Source organism: Anolis sagrei, chromosome 5 (assembly GCF_037176765.1).
Source record: "Anolis sagrei isolate rAnoSag1 chromosome 5, rAnoSag1.mat, whole genome shotgun sequence".
In the NCBI taxonomy this organism is placed as follows: Eukaryota; Metazoa; Chordata; class Lepidosauria; order Squamata; family Dactyloidae; genus Anolis; species Anolis sagrei.
The window spans coordinates 23,224,153-23,248,212 of record NC_090025.1 but is presented as its reverse complement, the minus strand read 5'-3'; the positions used below and the strand labels follow the sequence as shown (position 1 = coordinate 23,248,212).

The window sequence follows — 24,060 nt, the reverse complement described above, 5'->3', positions numbered from 1 at the left end:
GGAAGGGTTGGAAACATTATCCCCCTGACTCCTGATCACCAGCTAAATTGACTTCCATTGTTTGATGTAGTTACTGGTTTTTAAGGTATGCTGAGGATGGGTGTGTAGTTACACATTGGTTAGTTACACATTTGTAATAATGCAGCATTCAAAATAGTCCATGTATGTGATTCAGATAGCGCCATTTTGTTATTAAATGGAATATGGTTTTAGTTTAAAAGGATATTTCTAAAGACTGGTAATTCATTTTAATTGTAACATTTTGAACCAGTTCTCATTTTTCATTCAGCATTTCCAGTTGGTAGCTGTCTAAGGACTAATGCTTTTTGTGACTACAATACTGATAGGGATGGCAGACACCTATAAAGTACATTCAGAATGTATGTCCCTTATATGAAATACTTGGGACTAGACATATTTCATTTTTCATTTTTTTAAAACACTTGCATACATACAATGAGATATCTCAGAGATGGGACCCAAGTTTAAACACAAAATGTATCTTATATACATCTTATATACATAGACTGAAGATAATTTTATGTACAATATTTGTAATAATTTTGTGCATGAAACAAAGTTTGTGTACACTGAATCATGAGAAAGCAAAGATGACCCACATGGACCATTTTGAATTTGAGTATTTTGGATTTCAGAATTCCAGATACTCAGACTCTGTTTAAACCATGCTGCTTACTGCTACTCCAAAGAGTAAAACAAAATGAATAATGGCAGCTCCAAATCACGCTAACTTCTTTAGTGCTTCACTTCCTACTTAAAATGTATCCTGTGAAAATGGATATTTCTTTTGTTCTTATGCTTAGACACTGTGGGCAACACAAGGTTTTTTTGAAGATGCATGTGTGTATTGCCATGTTTTCGCATTTTTGATGTGTGGTCCATCTATTTTGCCCTCAGGGCTATGCTCTGGTTCAAAGCAGCATGGAGGGCTATGCACGAGAGAGTCAAGTTAAACAATAGGGGAAAGACTGAAGACAATATTTTGAAACAGTGGAAGGAAAAGAAATCCTCACTAAAGTCTACAAGGGAGTATTGTGCATTGTTGGCCTGATGGAAATGAGAAGAGAAGAGAGATCTGGAGGCAGGGGACTTGTGGGCCCTGGAATCTAATCTAATGTTAATTCAGTCCTAGTTCTTTGGTGATGGGCATTTGGAAATTGAAAAGGAGAAATCAGGCTCTAGGAAATCCCTTAATCACAGCTTTCATTTTCAATATAAGTAGGTTTTAAATTCTGAACAGCCTCTCATGGATGATTTTGCTGTATTTTAAATGCTAAAATACTTCTCCAATGTATTGAGGTTTAATTTTATTCCTGTTACAATTCAAATAGTCTTTCATGTACTAGTTGTGTAGGCATGTGGATTGCAGAACTTTTACAACCATTACTCATATTTGGTACCAAATACATCATAATGAAAGACTCCAAAGGAGAAAAAATAATAATAATATTTTTCTCTATTAGTAGACAATATGGCCATTACAATATTCAGTGGTGATTATCCACTGAATTCTTTCCAATTTTTAGAGTCTAAAACATTCATTTTGTCTGTGTTTATTTTCAGTACCCTTCTTCCAAAGCTCTGTATGAAGAGTTATGTCAGTTTTATCAGTCACTGACCAATTAGCAGAGTTCTGCCAATTACATGCAGACAAATTAGCCAACAGAATGCCAAAGCAAAGGTAAATTGCATGCATTGCACACTTGTATTGATTCTACTCAAATGTGCTTTCCAAAGCAACCTTAATTGTTGGAAAGCACACTTCCCTCCCACCCTTTCTTTTTCCAAAAGGCTGCATTAGCAGAAACAGGGAACCAATTTCCTCTCCGGCTTTGCTCAATCACTGGATGTATTTCTCCCCTTTATGTCTTCTCTTGAAACACTAAAAGAAGTCAAAATTTCCATATGTTAATTAGGAGAAAATGAGAGTCTTGTGTGCTCAGCAGTGTATGCAAAAAGTTCCTCCATGTGCTGGACTCCTTGTTAATTTAGATGGGGAAGTAGTTTTCTGGGGCTGAGAGCTTGTGAATTGCTCAAAGTCACATAGTGAGTTTCCATGGCCAAGTGGAAATAATTGAATTATGGTCTCCATATTTGTAGATTCTTCAAGCCACTACACTCCTCTCTTTCTCTCTCACTTTCCAATTTATTCAACATATATTTCTAGTATTATGTCCTGAGCATCCACATGTGAAATCTAGTTCAGATTAGAAGGAACTTCTTCACAGTGACTGTGGTTCAGCAATAGAACCAACAATCTAGAGAGGTGGTGAAGTCTTCTTTCCTAGGCATGTCCAAAAAAGAGACAGATTCCTAATGGAGATGCTACAGCATGATGACCTGCACTTAATGGATTGGGCTTGATGGCCCATAAAACTTCTTCCAACTTTATGATTCTAGGATTCCATGGTACCAATGTGGCCTGGCTGCCAACAGAGCCATTAATCTGAAAGGTGTTGCTTCTGAAGACAACTGCTTCTATGAATCAGTGCCAAACATAATCACACCAGTATTGACTATAGCAGTGTAATCCTTCATCTCCAGGACTGCACACTTGCTTGCACCTACATATTTAACATTAGCCTGTGCCAACTAGTATGCATTTACACAAAGAGCTTGTCATACAATATGATACCCATATGGTTTTCATTTTAGTGGTAACTAACTATATTGCACTGACAAGAAGAATCTGGGTCTAAGTTTGAAAGCTTGCAATGTTTTAAACTATTGTTTGCTTCAACAATGGTAACATTTTAGCTACCAGTATTTTACACAGTACATTAACTCAAACTGGAAAAATGACTTGAAATTACATTTGATTTAGAAGTATGCACTGAACTTCTCCTTCATCCTTTGCTGTGCAGTTAATATTTAATCTTTCACTAAATAAATTTACAGTGACTCATTATTTAAAGTAGTTTTAGTGAGATCCACTTGTTCTTCTTGGCCACTACCAATGTCTCAGCATGTATCATTCTGTACAGAAGGGATGCAACAAAACTCAAGAGCAATAGTGAAATATTCTGTTCTAGATCTGATAAGTTTTTGCCTTAAGAGATTTGTCTTATAAGAGTTGCTCCGGTCAAAGGTAAATCAACCACCATGAGCAGAGATACCATTTGGGATATGAATTCAAAATGTGAACACTTATTTTGAATTGGTATGAAAATCTTTTAAAATCTCTTTCAAATTCCATAGTAATATATATATATATGAAAATACTGAGCATTAGTACACCTTAAGTTTTTCAGTTTTTAATGTTCCATTTTAAATGCATGGTTGTGGTTTTTTAAAGTGATATTATACTTTTTAGTCTTTCATATAATACTTATAAATGTTGTAATGGAAGTTAGAAAGAGAGCCATTTGAAATTACAGGCAACTCAATGTAGCTTTCCCATGTAATTTGAACTAGCAATACAGAACTCTATTTAAGCTTCATATCTGAGATGGAGTTTGGGATTAAGAATGCTCTGATAGTGCCAGAGAAACCAATAGAGATCCTGGCACTACATCAATAGGGTACTTGGAATGGCTAACCAGGGCTTTGGTTGTTGTCTACTGACATAACATCCAAAAATGGGTTAACTTCCATTGAAACCTATGGACTTTGGAAGGCATACATAGCTCATTGAATTACTGTTTTTATGTTTCTTGAATCTCTATGCCAGATGTTCTATAAGAAGCACAAATCCCAGTATTTTCAGTTTTTTCCCTACTGTACATTTTGTAGCCAATATCTATTGTGGCAAACTGTTTATGGGCCATTTCATGAGAGGCTGGCAACCTTCCTCTTTGCCTAAGGAAGAGAGGAGCAGCAGTGGGAAAAATTAATGGCAGGCTTTACGTTATCCATTCCTGGCATTGCAGTGAATGGGGAATCCTCAAAGCTCAGCAGATTGTAGGAATCCTCAATGTCAGAGAAAAGGTGGCTTGGGAAACTTGCCTGTGTATAACCATTTCCTCTTTCTCTCTCCTTTTACTTAAGGCAGGGCAAATCTACATTGTAGAATTAATGCAGCTTGATGCCACTTTAATTGCCATGCCTCAGTGCTATGGAATTTGGGGAGTTTTAGTTTTACAAGGTCTTTAGCCTTTTCTGGCAAAGCGTGCAGGGGCCTCACCAAATTACAACTCCCAGGATTTCATAGTGTCAGAAGCAACTTTAATCATGTCAGAAGTGACTTGAGTAACTGCAAGTACTTTCTGGTGTGAGAGAATTGGCCATCTTCAGAGACATTGCCCAGGGGATGCCTGGATGTGTTACCATTCTGTGGGAAGCTTCTCTCATGTCCTCACATGGGAAGCTGGAGCTGACAGATGGGAGCTCACCCCTTCTCACGGATTCGAACATGATAAGCCATGTCAAATAATAGTGGTGCTGAACTGCATTAATTCTATAATGTAGATGTCCCAATGACAACCTTTCCCCCCCTTCTTGCCATCAGTGTTGCCTTCAGGTCAGTAAAATCAGAGGATCCCACACTGAAGTAGCTTGTCATGGTCAAACAAGGGGAGATCTGTTACACTAGCTAATATTTTATTTAACCTTTGCAAGAAATCCTTCTATTGAACCGGATAGATTCCCATTTTGTATTTCATCTTAATTTGCTCTCCAGTGACTCAGTTCAGTGTTACATCTAAGCCTGTCACATTCCAAATGGCACATGACCAAAGTTGATGTCAGAATTAAAAGGAAAAGAGCAGAGGAAGACTTAGTGGGGTGACATTTCCCCAAACGCCAACCCATGACCCAAACTCCACCCACTCAAGACATCAAAATGAGACACCACTCACAGGATGGTTTGTGCATAGCTCCATAAAATGATTGCTCCTCTTCTTTCACGTGTGCCTTGATCAACAGTGAAATATTCAACAATGCGGACATTTAAATTATCACCGGGCTTCAGAGTTTACATCCCATTGAGATTAATGGGGACAGGTCACACTTCTCTCAGAGCTATTGTTTAAGGCTGTCTGCAGACACAAGCAGACATGACTGCATGGGTTACTTTGGTTCACAAGTGGACAGTTATCTTCACAACCACAAGGCAATCTTTTTGTCAGTACAAAAATAATAAAAAATAGAAGCTTGCATTCTGGAGTGCATTAGCCCCTGGATTATTCAGCCATACGTGGCCTCCTGTTCGGGATTCTGGAAGAACCAATGGATTTCATGGATACTAAAATGTTTGTTCATAACATTTGCAGCACTGAATGAACCCTGTACTTTGGGCAGAGGATATTCAGCACACATTTCCATTTGAAACTCCATTTTAAACAAAGCTTCACAGGATAACTTGAGCCCAGAAAATGATGGTACCAAGCACTAAGAGACTATGCTAGTTTTATTTAACTGCCCACCCCTCATTGAAAATATTTGACATTTAACATGCCTCAATTTCTTGATCCCACTTCTTTTAGATAGTAAGTCATCAAATTTTTTAGAAGTTTCTTCTAAATAGTAGTCATCTTAAACATAGCCCTAGGCTTGGCACCATCACAGTCTTATCTTGTGTGCTTAAAGCACAGCTATCCATTTCCTTTGAGAAATAGCAAACCTGTCCAAAAGCAACAATATATGACAGACAGGGGAGAAAGCAGCAAAAAAATAAAAGGGGGGTCTGAAAATATTTCAGTTCTCCCCAGGTTACATTTATTACTATGATGATGATGAATTCTGTAAATGAACTTTCTTTTGGCCCAAATGAGCAGATGAAACTTTGTAAAACCAAATGCTCTATGTAGGCATTTTCATCCAAACTTGAAGGCAAAAGAAAGGTACTTGTGTGTGATCATGCACCATCACCCCTGAATATGTGAACACAGTGCATTCATAGTCTGAATAGGGGTAATAAAAAGGTAAAGGTTTCCCCTGACATTAAGTCTAATTGTGTCCAGCTCTGGGGGTTTGTTCTCATCTCCATTTCTAATCCGAAGAGCCAGCGTTGTCTGTAGACGCCTCCACGGTCATGTGGCTGGCATGACTGCACGGAGCGCTGTTACCTTCCTGCCGATGTGGTACCTATTGATCTACTCACATTTGCATGTTTTTGAACTGCTAGGTTGCCAGAAGCTGGGCCTAACAGTGGGAGCTCGCCCACTCCCCAGATTCAAACTGCCGACCTTTTAGTCAGCAAGTTCAGCAGCTCAGCGGTTTAACCCACTGTGCCACTGGGGCAACAAGCATCTTAAAATGACAAACTATAAAGCTTCTTATAACGTTTGGAAGCCCTTCCTTGTCAAGGTCCCTGAATACAAGAAAGCTTCTTAGCTCGATCAGGTAGACATAGGACTTCTGCTTCAGGCTACACTCCTAACTCTGCAAAGGCCATACTTTCTGTATATAGTTCAGATTTCAATATTAACGTCAAAAATACATAATTTAATTTTACATAGGATTACATAGGATTAGAGCAGTAAAGACAAATATCACTTAAGTAAAATAAACCTTAAGTATTAAATTATCAAAAATAAAATAAGGTTTAAACACTAAACTAATCTGGGAATCTGCTACTGCAACACATCCAATGAAATGATTTAAAACCAGAGAACTTGGACATTCAGAAATGTTGTGAGTGAGGGGTGATGAGCATGGCCTCACATCAATCCCACCTTTTAACCCCCACAAGAGAAGGCTGAGTACCTACATAGAGTTCTTATCAGGGCCAGTGCACACATCCTGCAGAAGCAAGAGCGGGGTTGATGTTGTGTAGACACTCAGCAGAATTCACTGATTTGTGCAACTGGATGATACATGTGCCTATCAACACATGATCACGACATCATCCTTTTAAGGCATATACTTAAAACAGCTGGGCTGTAGTCTTAAACATGTAGCATGTTAAGTGGTCCCACAATGGTGATAAGAAATGGAAAGCAAATGAATGATGCCTCTTGCAATGATTATGGCCACAAATGTGCTTGTTTATTGATAACAGGGTATCAAAATAAAACATAGTGGCCTGGAACCAAAGTATCACCCTATAATTCTGCATGTTCAAAGTGGATTTGGGCATGTGCTTCCCTAACAGACTGTAAATATAAGAAATCCTTGCTAATTCTTATAACCACTGAGTCCTGCAGTCAGTTGTAGAAACACAACTAAAATGTATTAAATATTTAAAGGGAATTTCAAGTATATCTGGAATAAACTTCTGAGTGGGACTTAGATGCACCCTGAATAATTTTAATTGTCTGAGAGAATCATATGGCTAGTCTCAGATACTAATTTATTTCAGGCAGTATTTTGCATTTTGGTGTGACTAAGAAGATTGTTCTAACTGTAGTCTAATATACCTTAGCTGGTTAATTTCCCAATTATATTAAAACTGCAAAACGATAACACATTTTTAGGGTGAAATCTCATCAAATCTATGTAGTACTTTCTTTTGAGTACAGGGTGCAGTTCTAGTTCTAGTTGCAGAGCTTGCAAGTTTAGGTATAATACGTTGACAGATCTTATCCACAAAGGAATAACTTTGCTGTTAATATTTTATTAATAAAACCAATTAGAATACACACTTTCTCTCTCACCTCTATTATGATGAAATGGAAGGGTCTCATACCTCTTTTGAAGGAACCCGTGAGCCTTTTCTTTTATTCCACCATGTTTCCAACATTGCAATTAAACAGGAGAGAACAATCCCAGCCGCCAGTATGCAAAATACACCTGCAAAGCTCTTTATGTCCAAAGCTCCTCCTTTATATTTCGGATCCACAGAGGAGTACAGGTCACACTGGCCATTTTTTGGCCACCACTTATGCTTCAGTAGATCCATGTGTCCATTCTGTTGCAGTTCTAAAATCCTTGGAGAAAAATGACAAAATCATATCAAATGTTATTGATTGCAATATCATAGTTGTACCACCCAGAGCTCAAACTTTCAAGAGAAGTCCATATCATTCAAAACATCTCCTGTTGACCAAGGATCCAAAACAGTAAATAAACAACAAGATCTGATTTGTAGAGCTCCATTAAAAGATGACGACACTAATGTATTAATAGAAAGTTGAATATACGTTAATTGAAATATGCTGTGAATTCAGGTGACCAGACTGATAAAAGAATCTGAAACTGTCATTAGGGGAGCAGCTGTATATATCCACTCTAATGCCCCAATCCAAAATATAACAGCTTGAATCCTATTGTTAGAGTGGAGCTATTAAATCAATGTAATTTATTAATTCATAAATTACTGGAGCCCCCAATGGCGCAATGGGTTAAACCCTTGTATTGACAGGACCACTGACTGGAAGGCTGCCAGTTAAAATCTGGGGAGCGGGGTGAGCTCCCATCTGTCAGCTCCAGCTTTCCATATGGGGACATGAGAGAAGCCTTCCACTGGGATTGTAAAACATCTGGGCATCCCCTGGGCAACGTACTTTCAGACAGCTAATTCTCTCACACCAGACTTGTAGTTTCCCAAATCACTCCTGACACACACACACACACACACAAAATTAATCCATTAAGTGCCAGGCAAGTGATCTAATCAATTTACTCTAGGTGGGAGTAACTGATAGGATTCATGCCATGTAGGTGATACAGTTCTCGTTAATTTTTTTTTTTGGGGAAATGTCTTTTAAATAATGATCACAATCTATTTCATTATCATGTGCAGCGGGCAAGATTTCAGGTAACACACAATGAACTGGATCCACATTTGACCAGATTTTAACATGACCATTAAATCAGTCATGTTAATTAATTAAGTTTTAATTCTACATCTACACTGTAGAATTAAAGCCGTTTGATATCACTAACTGCTGTGGCTCAATGCTATGGAATCATGGAAATTGTAGTTTTACAGGGTCTTTGCCTTTTCTGCCAAAGAGTGCTCATAATTCAATAATTACAGTTCCCATGATTTCACAACATTGAGCCACAGCAGATAGTGGTGTCAAATCCCATTGATTCTACAGTGTAGATGAAGCCTTGGAGCTAGCATTGCGTAGTGATTTGAATGTTGGATTCTGGGAGGCTAGGTTTCAAATCCCTGTTTGACATTCGTTTAGCTTCAGAAGAAGGTAATGACAACCCTCCATCTTCACAAATTTCTCATGATAGGCTCACCTTAGAGCTGTCAAATGAGTTGAAGGCATACACATGCAAACACATTAAACCTTACTGATTTCAGTGCCTCTCTAAATTTGGATCCAATCCAAAGTGTTTCAGACCATGATACAAGTTATTCTAATATGCCATCTGCAGAAGGCGAAGGTTTGTAAAGCACTTCAAAGAACAAAGTGTGAAATAACAGAACACTGCCAAACCATTTCAGCACCCAGCCTTAGTTTCACTGTACAGGAATGCAGAGCTAAGGTGCAACTGGTTTGAACTCTGTTTCTGGGACGATGGAATCATGTTGATTTGACCCAACACTGTTATTATCGCTTGTCTTGTCTTGCAGAATATTCATTCCACATGTCACCTGAAAGCTTGTTTATTGTGAAGAACAACGTAAATGTCTTTGTCTCAGACAAATCAGCCACTCCCAAAAGTGACCCTTAAGTTGATCACACTGAAATACATAAAACTTACATCTCTTTAAATTACATTATGGCCAAGAACCAGGATATTGATCTACAGGGCTATAGCACACCTAATAAATCACCACCAGCAGCAATAAGATATACCAACTGAAAGGTTGCCAGTTCGAAGCCTGCGTCGGAGTCAACACTCGCTGACTGTTTACCTAAGCAGTTCAAAAACAGGTTAGAGCTATAAGTAGAGAAACTGGGTACTGCTAAAAAGCAGGGGAGGTATTTTACAACATCATAAAAGAAAAATACCAGAAAATACAGTGACCAATAGGATGGCTCTTTGCCATAGAGGATGGAGCGATAGCACCCCTCTGTGGCTGGATTAAGCACAACCTCCAAGGCACTGAAATGTTGAATGTCGACACAACATACCTCCTTTCTGTCTGTTTTGTCCTTGTCTGTTCAAGCGGCATTGATAGTTTACCGTGTATGTGTACTGTGATCCATCCCAAGTCCCCTTGGGGAGATAGGGTGGAATATAAATAAAGCGTTATTATTATTTTTATTATTATTATTATTACTATTATTATTATTACTGTTACATTTTTGGTGTGTCTTAAACAAATGTCAGTCATAAGTAGCTGGTGGTGTGGTGCCTTTATTACAGTTTTAAGGGAGCTATTCAAAATGTTGAACCCCATTCACAATCTTCAACTGCTTTGTGAAAACCTGAAATAAAACTCAGAGTCATTTCATTGCATTACTGCTCTGAGGGACCCCACCATTGTGAAAATGTTATTTTGTAGCAGATGCCATGGTCACCCATTGCACCATGTTGAATTAGCATCCCAACCACTCAGTGAAATGTGAAAATCAGACCATGCATGCACCTAGTGAAATGACTGGCAGCACATGGATTACACCATAACTGAGGAACAATAACAGTATGTGCAAGACATTTTACACCCCACCAGCTCAATAGATAACTTGAGCAAGGAACTGGGAAATTGATGCTTCTGTTTGATGTTTAATGTTTTGTCCTATGTCTGATATAACAGGCGGCACTTTTCATTTAATTTTAGTTGTTAAGGCATAATTTGTGTTTATATGTTGGGTTGCTAAATTTTGTTATTATAAATGTATTGTTGTTGTATTAGGGCATTGAATGTTTGCCTTTTATGTTTGGAATCCGCCCTGAGTCCCTCCGAGGAGATAGGGTATAATAATAATAACAACAACAACAACAACAACAACACTAGTGTTGTGCTCAGTGAAAGTCTGACCTATATCTGCACCCTAGTAATTTACTCCTTTAGTCTAAAAAAACAACAAAACAGTTGCATTGTTTGCTGGTTCTTCCCTATTAGTTTGTTGGAAATATCATGCACCTATCAACTTAGTGTTAGCTTTAGAAAGCAAGGTTAACATTTACCTTCGACACAAAGATGAAGGATCTGCCAAGGTAAATGTGTTGTTCGTTGAGATTACAGTCTGCAATGAACTAGGCAAAGAAGGCTATAAGAATCCCCAGAACAGTCTGGGATTGGGGGGGGGGGGGGTTGTTAATGAGGGCATAACTTACTTCACAACTTTGGAGGACCTAACTATAGCTTGTAATTCCAAATTGGTTTTTTAAAAAGAATTTGCCCCATATCAAGAGGGCATGGGGGCAATTTCACAATGTTTTGGACTCTCTGGTTCATTTTAGTCCTTAGGAGGGTAAACTTCTGGGTGACATGGCAAAAGTGCCCCCACTTTTTTGGAGAGAGATTGGAGGCATTTGGGGATGAAATTTGGGGTGCCTGCGAGCCACAATTATGGCCCTGGGGTCACATGTAGCCCATGGCTATAGTTTTCCCTACTGTAAAGTAAGTCTTTTTTGTTGTTGAATTTGTAGCTTGATGTTTATTTATCTAGGGAAAAAAGTAGGTTGCAGTTTTACTCTGCTACCTTTTATTGTTGTAGTTCTCAGGTCACACAGTGCAAAATGAAGTAGATGGGAAGGGGAGAATGAAGATATTCTCTAACTCAGGGTGCTGTTTTCCCTAGTTCTGGCCCTGTGTTAAGTATTATTAACATCGATTCTCTCCCAATTCCCAAACATATGCATTTTGTTTTCGACTTGTGTCTGCTACTTTTTAAATTCAGTCATTGTAGTGTAACTGCTCTTTCCTCATTTGTAAATGGCACACAATTTACTTGTACAATTTGTATGGCACAAGATTTCTGTTTTCCACAGAAGACATTTGTGCAATACTTGAACACAGCTGAAATATTAGAGATAGCTTCGTAACTGTATATCCATTTTTCTCTTAATGGAAATGGAAGATGCATTTCCTGTTATCAACAATATGCACAATTCAGAGACATCAATTTTATAACTAAGCAGGGCCTGCAGATGAGCTGCAGATGGGAAACGTGGTGATTAAACCCTTAATGGAAGGAAATTATATATCACAGAAAATTATAGTAGAATCAAAGTGACTAGTCTGTCTATCTGTTTTATGAGACCAAAAGTCAGATCTGACTTGCCCTTTGCATAACTCAGTGGATGTTCTGGCAATTTATTCCAGTCATTTAATAAGAGGAGCTAATTTGTGCTGGGGTTTTTGAGCACTGGAGAAATCTACCACCAGGTCTTGCTGCTGCACAAACTCCATTAATTTTCAAAGGGTTTTGAATGGAAGAATAACGGAGGATAACATTAACCATCGAAAGCAGAGTTCTTTAAAAGGAACCTAAGGCAATGTCAACCTTAATTTGTTCTCAACAAGCTTTCTGTAGTGTATAAGTGTCCCACAAGATGGCAGCCTCTGCAAAGAAACACTCATCACTATTCCAGTGTAAAGAGTATGAAAGCCTTTTCCAAAGCGGCACTAAACCTGCACTAACTTCATTCAAACATATTGACACTCATTTTTCAGAGTTATGAATTAGATTAGGTTATCTGAAACTGTACACCAGCCCCAGTCAAGAAAACAGTTACTTAAATATTCCCAAGTCTTAAGCAAGAACAGCAAAGAAATTGTATATGCAGAAATGAAGAAATTAAAGAAGTAAGAATAAATAAGAAGCAGGAGCAGGAAATGCAGAGGTCCACTGTAATAATTTGGGGAAGAAGCATTTTGTTCAAACAAATCCAATATCTCAGGTGTAGTTAGGAATGCTTAATTTCTGGTGTTTTGCATTAAGGGTAAACCTTACCTTGTTTTGTGTCCTGGCTTTTTCTGGGGGTCTTGATCCATTTTTTGGGAGCTTCCCAAAATCGGGAGGGTTGTTTTCGGTTCGGGTCTCTGAAAATCGGACCATTATGGGGGGGGGGGCTTCCCACCCACTGGCTCCCCTTCCCTGTGTGCATTATCATTCTTCTTACCTGGTACCTGCTGTTTCTACCGTAGAGTAAGAGGTCCTCAGCTGCAGGTGCGTTCCAGGCTTGCTTGCATGCCCCACTGCCACACAGGCACTCTTGGAGAGTGAATGTGTGGCGGGGCATGCAGGCAGACCTGGAAAGCACACACACCTGCCAGTGTCTGCAGCTGAGCTTTGGGCCTGCCTGCATGTCTTGCCACACACTCTCTCTCTTTCCAAGGCAAGGAGGCAACTTTGGTTATAGACGAAAGCAGGCTTTTGTGTCAAGCAGGGAGGGGCTTCCTGTTTTGTGCTCCCAAAGAAACAGAAGACATGAAAGAAACGGTAGGAATGAATGCTGCACACAACTCTATTAGCTACTTATTCTCTCCTGACCTACCTCCCCAAACCTACCTTAATATTCAACAACCAAGGAATGGAGGTCTTTCTGCATGCAATTTGGTTGCAGAAAAATGAGGTTTCCAACCCCCTTTTACTGGCGGATCAATTGTGCAACAGCTAGAAGTAGAATCCATCTGCAATTTCTTTTTTAGCCTCTATAAGAAGTAAATTGGGAGAATATTTCCAGCCTCTTGCAAGAAGAGGCTGGAAATATTCTCCCAATTTACTCTGATTACTGGTACAGCAGACTTCCATCTCTGTCTGAGGCTGCTTGCTGTTAAGGTGTTGGTTTGGGAAGCATCTCCGATTATGGCAATATAGTCACAATTGTAAACAAGAATACCAAATAGTTATGAATGTGCACATTTTGAAAATATTTCATTGAAAACCATAACATTTTTAAAAAAATCTTCTAACACTTGCCAAGATTCTGATTGAAGATGGGTTGGCAGTGTTCTTAAGATTTAAGGATATTGACAAGCTGGAACATGTCCAAAGAGTGGAGACCAAAAGGATCAAACGTCTGGAAGCTAAGCCTTATGAAAGCAATTTAGAGAGCTGAATGTGTTGTTTATCCTGGAGAAGAGAAGGCTAAGAGGTGATATGATAGCCATACTTAAATATTTAAAGGATGTCATATGGAGAAGGGAGCAAGCTTCGGGTGATGTACCAGAATTGTGCAAAAGCATCATGTGTTTGCCCCAACACTGTAGCATAGGAAACTGGGTGAATGCTAGCAAAATCTTATTAGTTCCAACCTTCCAGATGTTTTAACTTGAAAACCTGCAGTTGCTTGCCATTGGCCAAGGTGGCTCATAATTCTGGAAGCTGATGTTCAAAATGGAGGACTTCCTACCTTGGAACTGGAACAAAATTAGCACAGCAGGATGAGATTGCTGCGCTTGCCTTGACCAGAAGTTAAATCAGTGCCTGCCTTTTCACAGTTTTAGCATATTTGTAGCTCTAGTGCCATTATTAGGAAATGCTGTGTTTTTGTAGCAGCAACAAAAAATTAGCTATGGGGATGTATGCCAGCTTTTGTTTTTCAGTAATTCAGGTCATATGTTACTGAGATTCAGAAGGGCTTAATAGCTCTCTTGAAGAAGGGGCACAAGTTCTTTTCACAGCTGCTTTGAGGTGGCATGCAATATTGAATGCCAGCTTCTTGTAGCAGGACATGTTAACTAAAAGACATTATTTCAGCTGCTTGTATTTCCTCATTGAAAACCAATGATTAGAGGAAGTGCTTAGAAGTCAAATCTCTGTACAGTGACAAGAGCTTCCCATTAGCAGAGAACAAACTGCTTGCTGTAACAAGTAGTTTGGATTTGAATGAGAGATGCTTGCAGATATTTTTTCCTGCTAAGAGGAATGCCTTTGCCTAATTGCTGAGAAGTAAACAGAACTAATAGTAGGTTTAAGTAATCAATTTACATTCTAATACATGGGTTACAGTGGACTTGGCCAGAATACATGTTGCATTTAGTTCCAATTGCTAGAACATAAGTCAGGACTAACTTTTCACATTGATTTCAATGATATATTATGATATGTGAATCTATGGATGCTTGTTCAACCATTAAACCCTGCTAGATTGAAAAACACAGTGTAGTGAACCAATTGGTGATTTAAAAAAAAATGCAAGCCAGTTCCTGAATTGGAAAAAGGTATAGATTCAGCAGTGGGCATTCAGGCCCCATCTACAGATAAAATCCAGATTATCTCCTTTGAACTGGATTATATGGCAGTGTAGACTCAGTGTGGTGCAGTGGGTTAAACTGCTGAGCTGCTGAGCTTGTTGACCAAAAGGTAACAGGTTCGAATCTGGGGAGCAGCATGAGATTCCGCTTTCAGCCCCAGCTTCTGTCAACTTAGCAGTTCAAAAACATGTAAATGTGAGTAGATCAATAGGTAACAGCGTTCAATGTAGTCATGCTGACCACATGACCTTGAAGGTGTCTACGGACAATGCCAGCTCTTCAGCTTAGAAATGGAGATGAGCACCAACCCTTAGAGTCAGACATGACTGGACTTAATGTCAGGGAAAAACCTTTACCCTTTACCTCAGATTCATATAATTCAGTTCAAATAAAATAATGTGGATTATCCGGTTTGATAATTTGGATTATATGGCAGTGTAGATGGGGCCCCAGTGTACTGGAAACAGACAAACCTGTGATAACTGGCTTTTAGAAGATTCAAGCCAGATAAATATGGGAAATAAGCCCCCACAGGTATCTAGCTATATAAATGTTACATGGGGAAAACAAAGATTGGAATTGAATTGTGTAAAATGATAGGGATAATGTATCTTGAAAAATGTTTATGGATCACAACAGTTTCACTTTTGCCTATGGTGGCTAGATCTGATGGCACTTGCAATCCAAGAATATCTGGGGAAACCATACAATTACCATCATACTGCCATTTTGTGCTATGAATAGTTATAGATAACTGGATCTCTTTCAGACAACCTAGATCCCTTCTACACTGCAATATAAAATCCAGGTTGTCTGCTTTGAACTGGATTATCTGGCAATGTAAGTTCATATAATTCAATTATTTCCTTTGGTAATCTGGATTATATGACAGTATAGAAGGGTCCCTAGTTTTACCATTGCCAAGTGTTTGCAGTAATAACTGCTTGTTTACTGAAGCTACCTAGATATAATTCTAAGTATTGTCCTGGTCAAACTATACAGGGACTTGTCCACAGCCCTCACTCCAAATAATTTTAAATCAAGACTTGTGCTTAGGAAGCTTTCTTTATAAAACATAGAGATGAAGTACTCTTTTAAAAAATGTGAACGGTTATGTGTGTTTTTCTGTTAAACCAATCTTATCTTGAAGCACTTCTGAAAAAGTACTTTCTCAAGTACTTCTGGGAAGCTAGAATAATCATTCTAGCCAACACAACAAGGCTACATCACTTTCAGCAAATTATTTCAAGCATTCAGTCAGCAGGGGTGAGTTCTGTACAGCAAAATTTAATATATTTTTTCTAAGCAGTTAAGGGCTTTGACAACAACTGTGTCATTTTAAATAATATTTAAAAATGAATAAAAAAGATCAAATTCTGGTTTTCATGATTACCAAACTGCTCAGAGTAGTTATCAATATATGTGTTATCTAAGTTGTGGAAACAGATCTGGAATGTTATTAGGTAGGTAAGTAGGCAGATAGACAAATAGATAGATTTTAGCATGAGAAAGTAATTCCAGGATTTAATGTTTCTACCAAAGGCTTATTATTTAGTTCTGTATAAATTACCACCACTTAAAATATTCATCATAAAATGTATGCTACAGTGAATGCACTAATGTTTTCTTCTCAAGTTTTCACAACCTTGGTGCACTTTTGTTTTGATACTATAAACTGAACCACAGTGAATGGCATAATGTAGCCCATCAGATTAGGCTAAATGATAACACTGATGGGAATAAATTAAGGTCTCACAAGCCAACTGACTTTACTATTAATCTTGCTGTTGGTTTCTTTAGAGCAACCCCCCCAAAAAGTTTGCATCAGTCCAGCTCTGGCCAGTGAAAATGCGACTAAGCATTTGGATGTGTATCTGAATTAATTGAAAGTTCTATAATGCACAACACAGTCTGTGTCCTACCTTAGGCAGTTAATTACAGCCCTCGTTGGGGATAACACTAAACAGGTGTCAGAATCCATACGTAGGTGTAGACACTAAACTAATCTGGGAATCTGCTATTGCATCAACATTTAATGAAGTGGTTTAAAACCAGTATAAAAAAGATTAGGACCAAGTACGTTCCAGTCTATTTGAAATACACGAAGCTCATTGCAGAAGCATGTTTAAGAACTGGTTCAAGAGTTCCGAAGAGCCTTGACTCCCAATGTGACCACCATCCCACTTTCTTTGCTCATTAAATTGTACCCAGTATGCTTTATTATGCCAGTTGTTTGCCTTATATAGTTGGGCAAATAGTTTGCATGGTTGCCTCTTGCTAGCATCGGGGTGAAAACTGGGGGTTTGTTGGCGACTCTGTGTAAGATTTGAGCTCGTATGCAGCATCGCTGACAACTTCCATGGATTTCCGAGAAAACAGGAGCTTTACGTCTTTGTAGAGGTACATCTTTCCAGACTTAGAACTCTGGAACCTCAGGAATGCTCATTGCAGCTGATGTGATGTACATCAGGACTGATGCACATTGATCTTGTTGAGCATGTATCTTGTTGTGAAAATACATTTGACACTCTGCTATGTAGCAGCTTAACAGCAACCCTCTACTGGATATTGGCATGGTGCACCTATGCAATTCTATTTTCCATTGTCAAAAGTGTACTTACAAAGGTGCAATGTTCTGATGACATTATAGCTAGAATAGATAAATTGTTGATCACAGACACAGTGCTGAGAATGAACATTGGCTCCATCCTCCATGTTGCAGAATTGAGCTGTTTACACTACCTCACAATGTCTGAAAGGGAATTCTATTTCCATTCACTTGAACCTGAGTTGGGCTCTCCACACAATCTCTACTCCTTTTCTTGCAAATGGGCAGGGGAATCACATGTGTTATAAGACACAGATGATCTATCTAGCAGCTTTCCCTTCTCAGGTGTTTTATATATATATAGGATGAGGCGCTTTGCATTCAGATCAGAAATGTACTGGCAGCCAGTTGGATAAACATCTCTCTCCCCCGATGTGACTCAAACACCTTCCACACAGCTGTATAAAATCCACACACTGATCTGGATTATATGGCAGTGTGGACTCAGATAATCCAGTTCAATCAATACAGATATTGTGGATTAACTGCCTTGATATTCTTTGTTATATGGCTGTGGAAGGGCCCTCAGTGCTAGCTGAAGAATTGCACCTTTCCTTTAGTTTAAACCTCCCCATAAATACATAGCATTAAACTATAATGAAGACCCTGCACATGACTGTGAAATGGGATATTCATTATGTTTATTGTTGGAATAAGCACTGGAGGGAGTTCTTAATTGTAATGTTTCTAAAACTTGTTGTTATATTTTGCTGAATACTGTGTTTTAAAAAGTTGGAGAGGAATGCATAAGCATATTACTAATATGGAAAGAGGTGCATTGGCATTATCTTCATTTATTATCTTCATTTATTGCCTCCTGAGAGAATAGAACAGAATATCCATGTTCATTTTTTCAGTCCTACGCAGTACCTTTCAGGACATCCACATAGATATTCATTAAGTTCAGTGTTGTTATAGTAAACATCAAAAGCATTCATTATGTTAAGTCATGAATGTGCACTGCTCGGTTTACCAGAATTAGGAAGCAGAATAGATTTAGATCAGTGTTTAGAACAGAGAATGGGGCATTCAAATGCTCTTTTCATTTTACGTGGTATTTCACATTCCATCCAGATTAAGATTTTAAAGTATTTGTCATTTAATGCAAGATGGGCTTCTGCTGAAATACTATGCTTGCTGACATCCTATATTGATCTGTTGTATTATGTAATTTTATGTATAAATGTCTACATATTAGAGGCATCATACACCCCTTTACTGAATTGCTAAGATGCACACCAGGATACCAGTCCAACGTGGAACTGATGCAATGTGTATTGAGACCAATGCGATGCAGAATCTGTTGGTCATCAGTTACATTGTGCATCATTTACGTTACCAGCTTTACTATGAGTAAAGTAACAGTAGCCCTCTATTGGATGCTGATTTTATGGAACTGCCAAATTGCTTTTCGGGCAGATGTGTCCATTTGCAACAACAAAAGATCCTCAGCAGGATTCTGTTTACACACAAATAGCTTCTTATGCAACAATTAATCAATAACTTGCTAACGTAATTTCATTAATACCATGCCTATCAGGATCCTATAGTCAGCATGAGGGAGTCCAAAAAAGTAACTTTCCCTAAACTGGATTTCACACTCCCTACTGAACCTAATTCACATTTTACACATATCACCAGTGTGAAGAAGCAGTTCTCCATTTTGCACAGGCTTTCCCTATTTTCTTTTGTTGTCTCTCCAACAGAGGAGAGCAAGGATAGGGGGTTATATTAACCCTTGGGAGCTCTGGGAGGGCTGTACCCCATAACTGTACTTCCTGCAAGAAGTTCAGCCTCCACAAGATATTCTAGCCACCATGTTTTCTCCCTCTTCACACCAAAGCCATTTTGACACTATTAGTATAATTTATACCAGTGGTTCCCAACCTTTTTTTTTTTTAACCAGGGACCATTTGAACAGGGACCACTCTCCAGCATTAGTACCAAAAGAGTTATGAATATGTTTTTGGTCAACTTTAGATTCAGTTTGATTATTTAGAGTGCTCCTTCAGAAACTTGCATTGGATAGATGACATCAGCTCTAGTTTCTGATACAGAACATATACCATCCAGTAGTCACCATCAGCTTGCCCACGGAAAACCATATTTAAAAATCTAGAGCCATGGACCTTATTTTAGGTCTCACAGCCCACCAGTGGCCCATGGCACATGGGTAGGGAACCATTGATTTATACTCTGCCAGCATAATGTAATGATTTGAACCTTGGACAGTGACTCTGCAAATGAGGGTTTGATTACCCGCTTGGCCATGAAAACCCACAAGTGAGTCATATGCTCTCAGCTCCAGAAAATTCCAGTGATAGGTTCATCTTAGGGTTGTCATAAGTCTGAAATGATTTGAATGCATAAAACAATTTTCTCCTAACATGGGGCCTATGTTCTCTACATATTCTCATTTTGAGTTGATGTTCTTTATAAAGTGCAGCATGTCTCCCTTTTTCTTTCTATGTCCTTTTCTAAGTGTAATTGTTCCCTTTTTTTGATTGTGAGTTTGTGGACGTGGACTGTTTACTTTCATTCAAGGTGGACAAGTTGGAACATGTCCAGAGAAGGAAACCAAGAAAATCAAAGGAATGGAGTCCAAAAGGCCGAGTATGATTAACCTAGAGAAGAGAAGACTGAGATGTGACATGATAGCTATCTTGAAATATCTGAAGGGTGATATGTAGAAGATGTGTAGGTGGAATCTCTTTTTCATCCCCCTACTTTTGTAGTTCAGTTCTTCTGGCTTGCCATTGAATTGAAATACCAAAAAAGTCTCCATTTATGCATTATCAAACTTTTTGTAACTATAATAGCTATTTGACAATGGGATGGACTGCCTTAGAGAGCGATGGACTCTTCATCTTTGAAGGGATTTCGATGCTATGCTAATAATATAATATAATATTATTGTATATACATATAATATTTATAATATTGTAATGTAATAAAATATACTACTACTAATAATAATACAATATTATAATTTTATATTTTATATTACTAATAATATTACTAATAACATTACAATATAATTGTATAGTACAATATAGTAATATATAATACTGATACTGTGCTATGCTAATAATATAACATATTTTATGTATATATATATATATATATATATATATATATATATATATATATATCTTGTAAGCCGCCCTGAGTCCCCTTTAGGGTGAGAAGGGTGGCATATAAATGCAGTAAATAAATAAATAGAGGTTGGATGAGCATAGCAGTGGGTTGGTATTCTTTCACATTTACAGGAAGTAATCACAGTGTCCTTGCATTTCATCAGTATCAAGGCCACAATGCAGGGTATTTCCCTTCCCTGTTTTCCTCAGAAAATTACCCCTCAAAAGTTGCTATTTTGGACTAATTGAAGTTGGGATGGGATAACTATGTTTCAAAAAGAGGGCCTTAACAACACCAAGAATACTTTTGTACTGTCTTTCCACTTTATAATAGCACTCAAACATGATTAAAAATGGATTAAAAGTCACTTATAACCTATCAGGCAGTAAAACCATTAAAATTATCACATTAATTAAGCCATTAAAATCATCACAATAATTAGTAAAGCGATTTAAATGGTCAGTTTGGGGAGATACAGTTTCATATCCTTCCTGAAAGCTGTGTGAAAGAGAACTAACTGCAACTCTGATAGGAATGTTGGTCACCATCTTCTGTGGGGGATTTGACAGTCCCGTTACCAGTAGAAAATGACCTGGGATGAAGAGTTACTCTTTGACTCTGTCAACCCTTGATGGTTCCACAATAGACCACCAATTAAAATACTTAATCAGTTTAAAAAGATTATATTGGGCAACTGAACTACAGGTAGGTGCCTGTACTGGGCCTGCATGCTGCACACACACATTCTCTTTCCAAGGCAAGGTGGCATGGCGTACCATGTGCTCATGAAAGCAAAGGGGGAGCTGATGATTGGCTCCCGCTTGCTTTCATGTTGAGCTGATTTTTGTACCGGGAGAGGGCTTTCTATCATGTGCTCCCAAAGGTAACAAAAGCAATGAAAGAATGGATGAAATGAAGAGAAACAGTTCCGCACACAACTCTACAGCACACGACTTTCTGTAATTGGTGATTAACTAGCATAAAGACATTTTGTATCAGAACTCTTTGTAAAAGGATTTTTCTCATGTCCTTTTTTATGCAGAGAAAAGTTATATGAGACAGAGATGCCCTGGACATCACATTTTTTCTCCAATGAAACCAACAAGTGAGGGATCCAGGATCCTTCACCTTCTTTTTGAAGCAGTGTGCAAAATCCCCTTAACCATGGAGAAGCAAAATCCAATTAACATCTTGATGGTTCTTAAAAGTTAGGCTGACTAGAGAACTTCAAAAAAAATCTGTGTATTATATGCTTATAGTAAGGCTGCAGAAGTCAAGCACTCATCACAGAAATGGCAGGCGCAATCTTTCATAATGGGGAAGTTGTGCTCCAAAGCAACCGATAATAGGCATTGTGAAACTAGGTTAGGAAATATATGGAGCTGCTGCAGAAGACTCAGCGATGTTTCCCGCAGAGACCAAAAGTCAAAATGGCAAAGGTAAAAGGAAACACATAAGTTGAACTTTTAAAAATGTCATCCTCATTCTTAAACCCATCATGGTATTTAGGTTAAAAAGTAAAGATAGAGGGGAAATATCATATTAATTGTGAGGATCTGGAAACGGTCATTTCAGCCTTGGAGTGATGCTTCGGGCAATACAGGTGCTTGCTCTGACACAGCTGTCCTGGGCCCCTGTGTTTGAAAAATTAATATAAAGCAACAGAATCAGACCAAATCTACTGAGACAGAACACTGTTGACTTGGTGTGGCTCAGACTAACCTGGCTTAAGGGGTTTCCCTAGAGCCATTTCAAAAATGTATACATATTACTACTGTTAGTGCTAAAGAGATGAGAATTATGAGGTTCCAGGATGCAATTGAAACAAGTTTTTAGATCTTGTTTACAAATAACATGAGTAAAAATAAAAAAAAGAAATTTTGTCCCCAGGAAGTCCTAAACTGATGGAGAAAAAGGAGAGGGAAGTATCAAAACCTACAAAAACAATAATAATGATATAGCAGAAGATACAGAACTGATATGATGTTTAAGTGATTCTTTTGAAAAAAGTAAATTGCAGGATAGTATAAAGCCAAAAAATGACTTCTGCATGCACCTGAGAATTGTATTTTCAATTACTATTTCAAGCTTGTAAACAATGACATTTACAAGGTCAAAAAGGCCCAGTCATATTATATAGAATGCTTCTTTGAAATAAATTTCAATCAAATAGGAAAAAAATGAAAAAAGGTGATGTGGGAAATACTCTAGACATTTTAAAATAACCCAGTATATCATTACAAAAGGTATATGGCTGGTAAGAAGATAGTTCTAAGATTATACTGCTTCTAATTCATGTATTTGATTTGAAGTCATCTCAATTTCATCAATAAAGCTGTTGTGGAGATGGTAACTGGGAGATTATCATATCCTTTCAGGTGGAATTGAAGCAAGAATACAAATGCCATGCTTTCATGAAGTAAAACTCGAAATGCTCTAATAAATGTCCTGGAGATTCACAACAATCCTTTGTATTTAAACATTATATCTATAATAATATGCATCAGCTTCCTAATTTGCTACTTCAATGACAGTTGACCAGAAAAAAACAAAATCAATGTTCCACTGGAAAACATTTCCATTCCTTTTCCTTGTAAAAATAACCCCTTTGTTTCCAGAACCTTTCTCATAATACATTTGAGTGCTAAACCAATAAATTATCTATCTATCTCCTCTATCTCTATGTCTATCTTTATCTCTATCTCTCATCTTGCTAAAGGCACTGGGATGAATTAACAAGAGAACGATTAATACACATTGAGATTTTGATTGGTGGGTGCACATTCAGAAGAAGATCTACAAGCCACTCTAAACACCTTCACAGAAGCATATGAGAAATTCGGCCTGCCATTGAATATTGAGAAAACCAAAGTGCTGTTCCAGCAGTCACCAGCCAACCCCTCTCCAATGCCAGAGATACAGCTTAATGGTGTAACATTAGAAAATGTTGATAATTTCCGCTACCTTGGCAGCCACTTCTCCACCAAAGTCAACATTGACACCGAAATACAACACCGCCTGAGTTCTGTGAGTGCAGCATTTTTCCGAATGAAGCAGAGAGTGTTTGAGGACAGGGACATCCGTAGGGATACCAAGGTGTTTGCTTATAAAGCTACTGTCCTCCCAACCCTGCTATATGCCTGCAAAACGTGGACTGTCTACAGACGTCACATGCAACTCCTGGAACAATTCCATCAGTGCTGCTTCCAGAAAATCTTGCAAATCTCTTGGGAAGACAGGTGGACAAACGTCAGCGTGCTGGAAGAAGTAAAGACCACCAGCATTGAAGCGATGGTCCTCCACCATCAATTCCGCTGGACCGGCCACGTTGTCCGGATGCCTGACCACTGTCTCCCAA

General features: G+C 38.3%; 1 protein-coding gene across 3 annotated transcripts in view; it reads right to left on the bottom strand.

Annotated features, from left to right (window-relative positions):
- GRID2 (glutamate ionotropic receptor delta type subunit 2) overlaps positions 1-24,060 on the bottom strand; it is a 1,028,529-nt gene that overhangs the window by 3,804 nt on the left and 1,000,665 nt on the right. Inside the window, exons 15-16 of one of the 3 annotated variants that reach the window (XR_009631647.2) lie at positions 7,589-7,829; positions 4,818-4,997 (exon numbers count right to left, since the gene is read on the bottom strand). Coding sequence is in view for 2 of the 3 variants with exons in the window: in XM_060779233.2 (XP_060635216.1) it covers positions 5,146-5,175; positions 7,589-7,829 (271 nt within the window). In the remaining variant the exon portion in view is untranslated. The other 2 variants (XM_060779233.2, XM_060779232.2) reach the window with 2 other exon arrangements.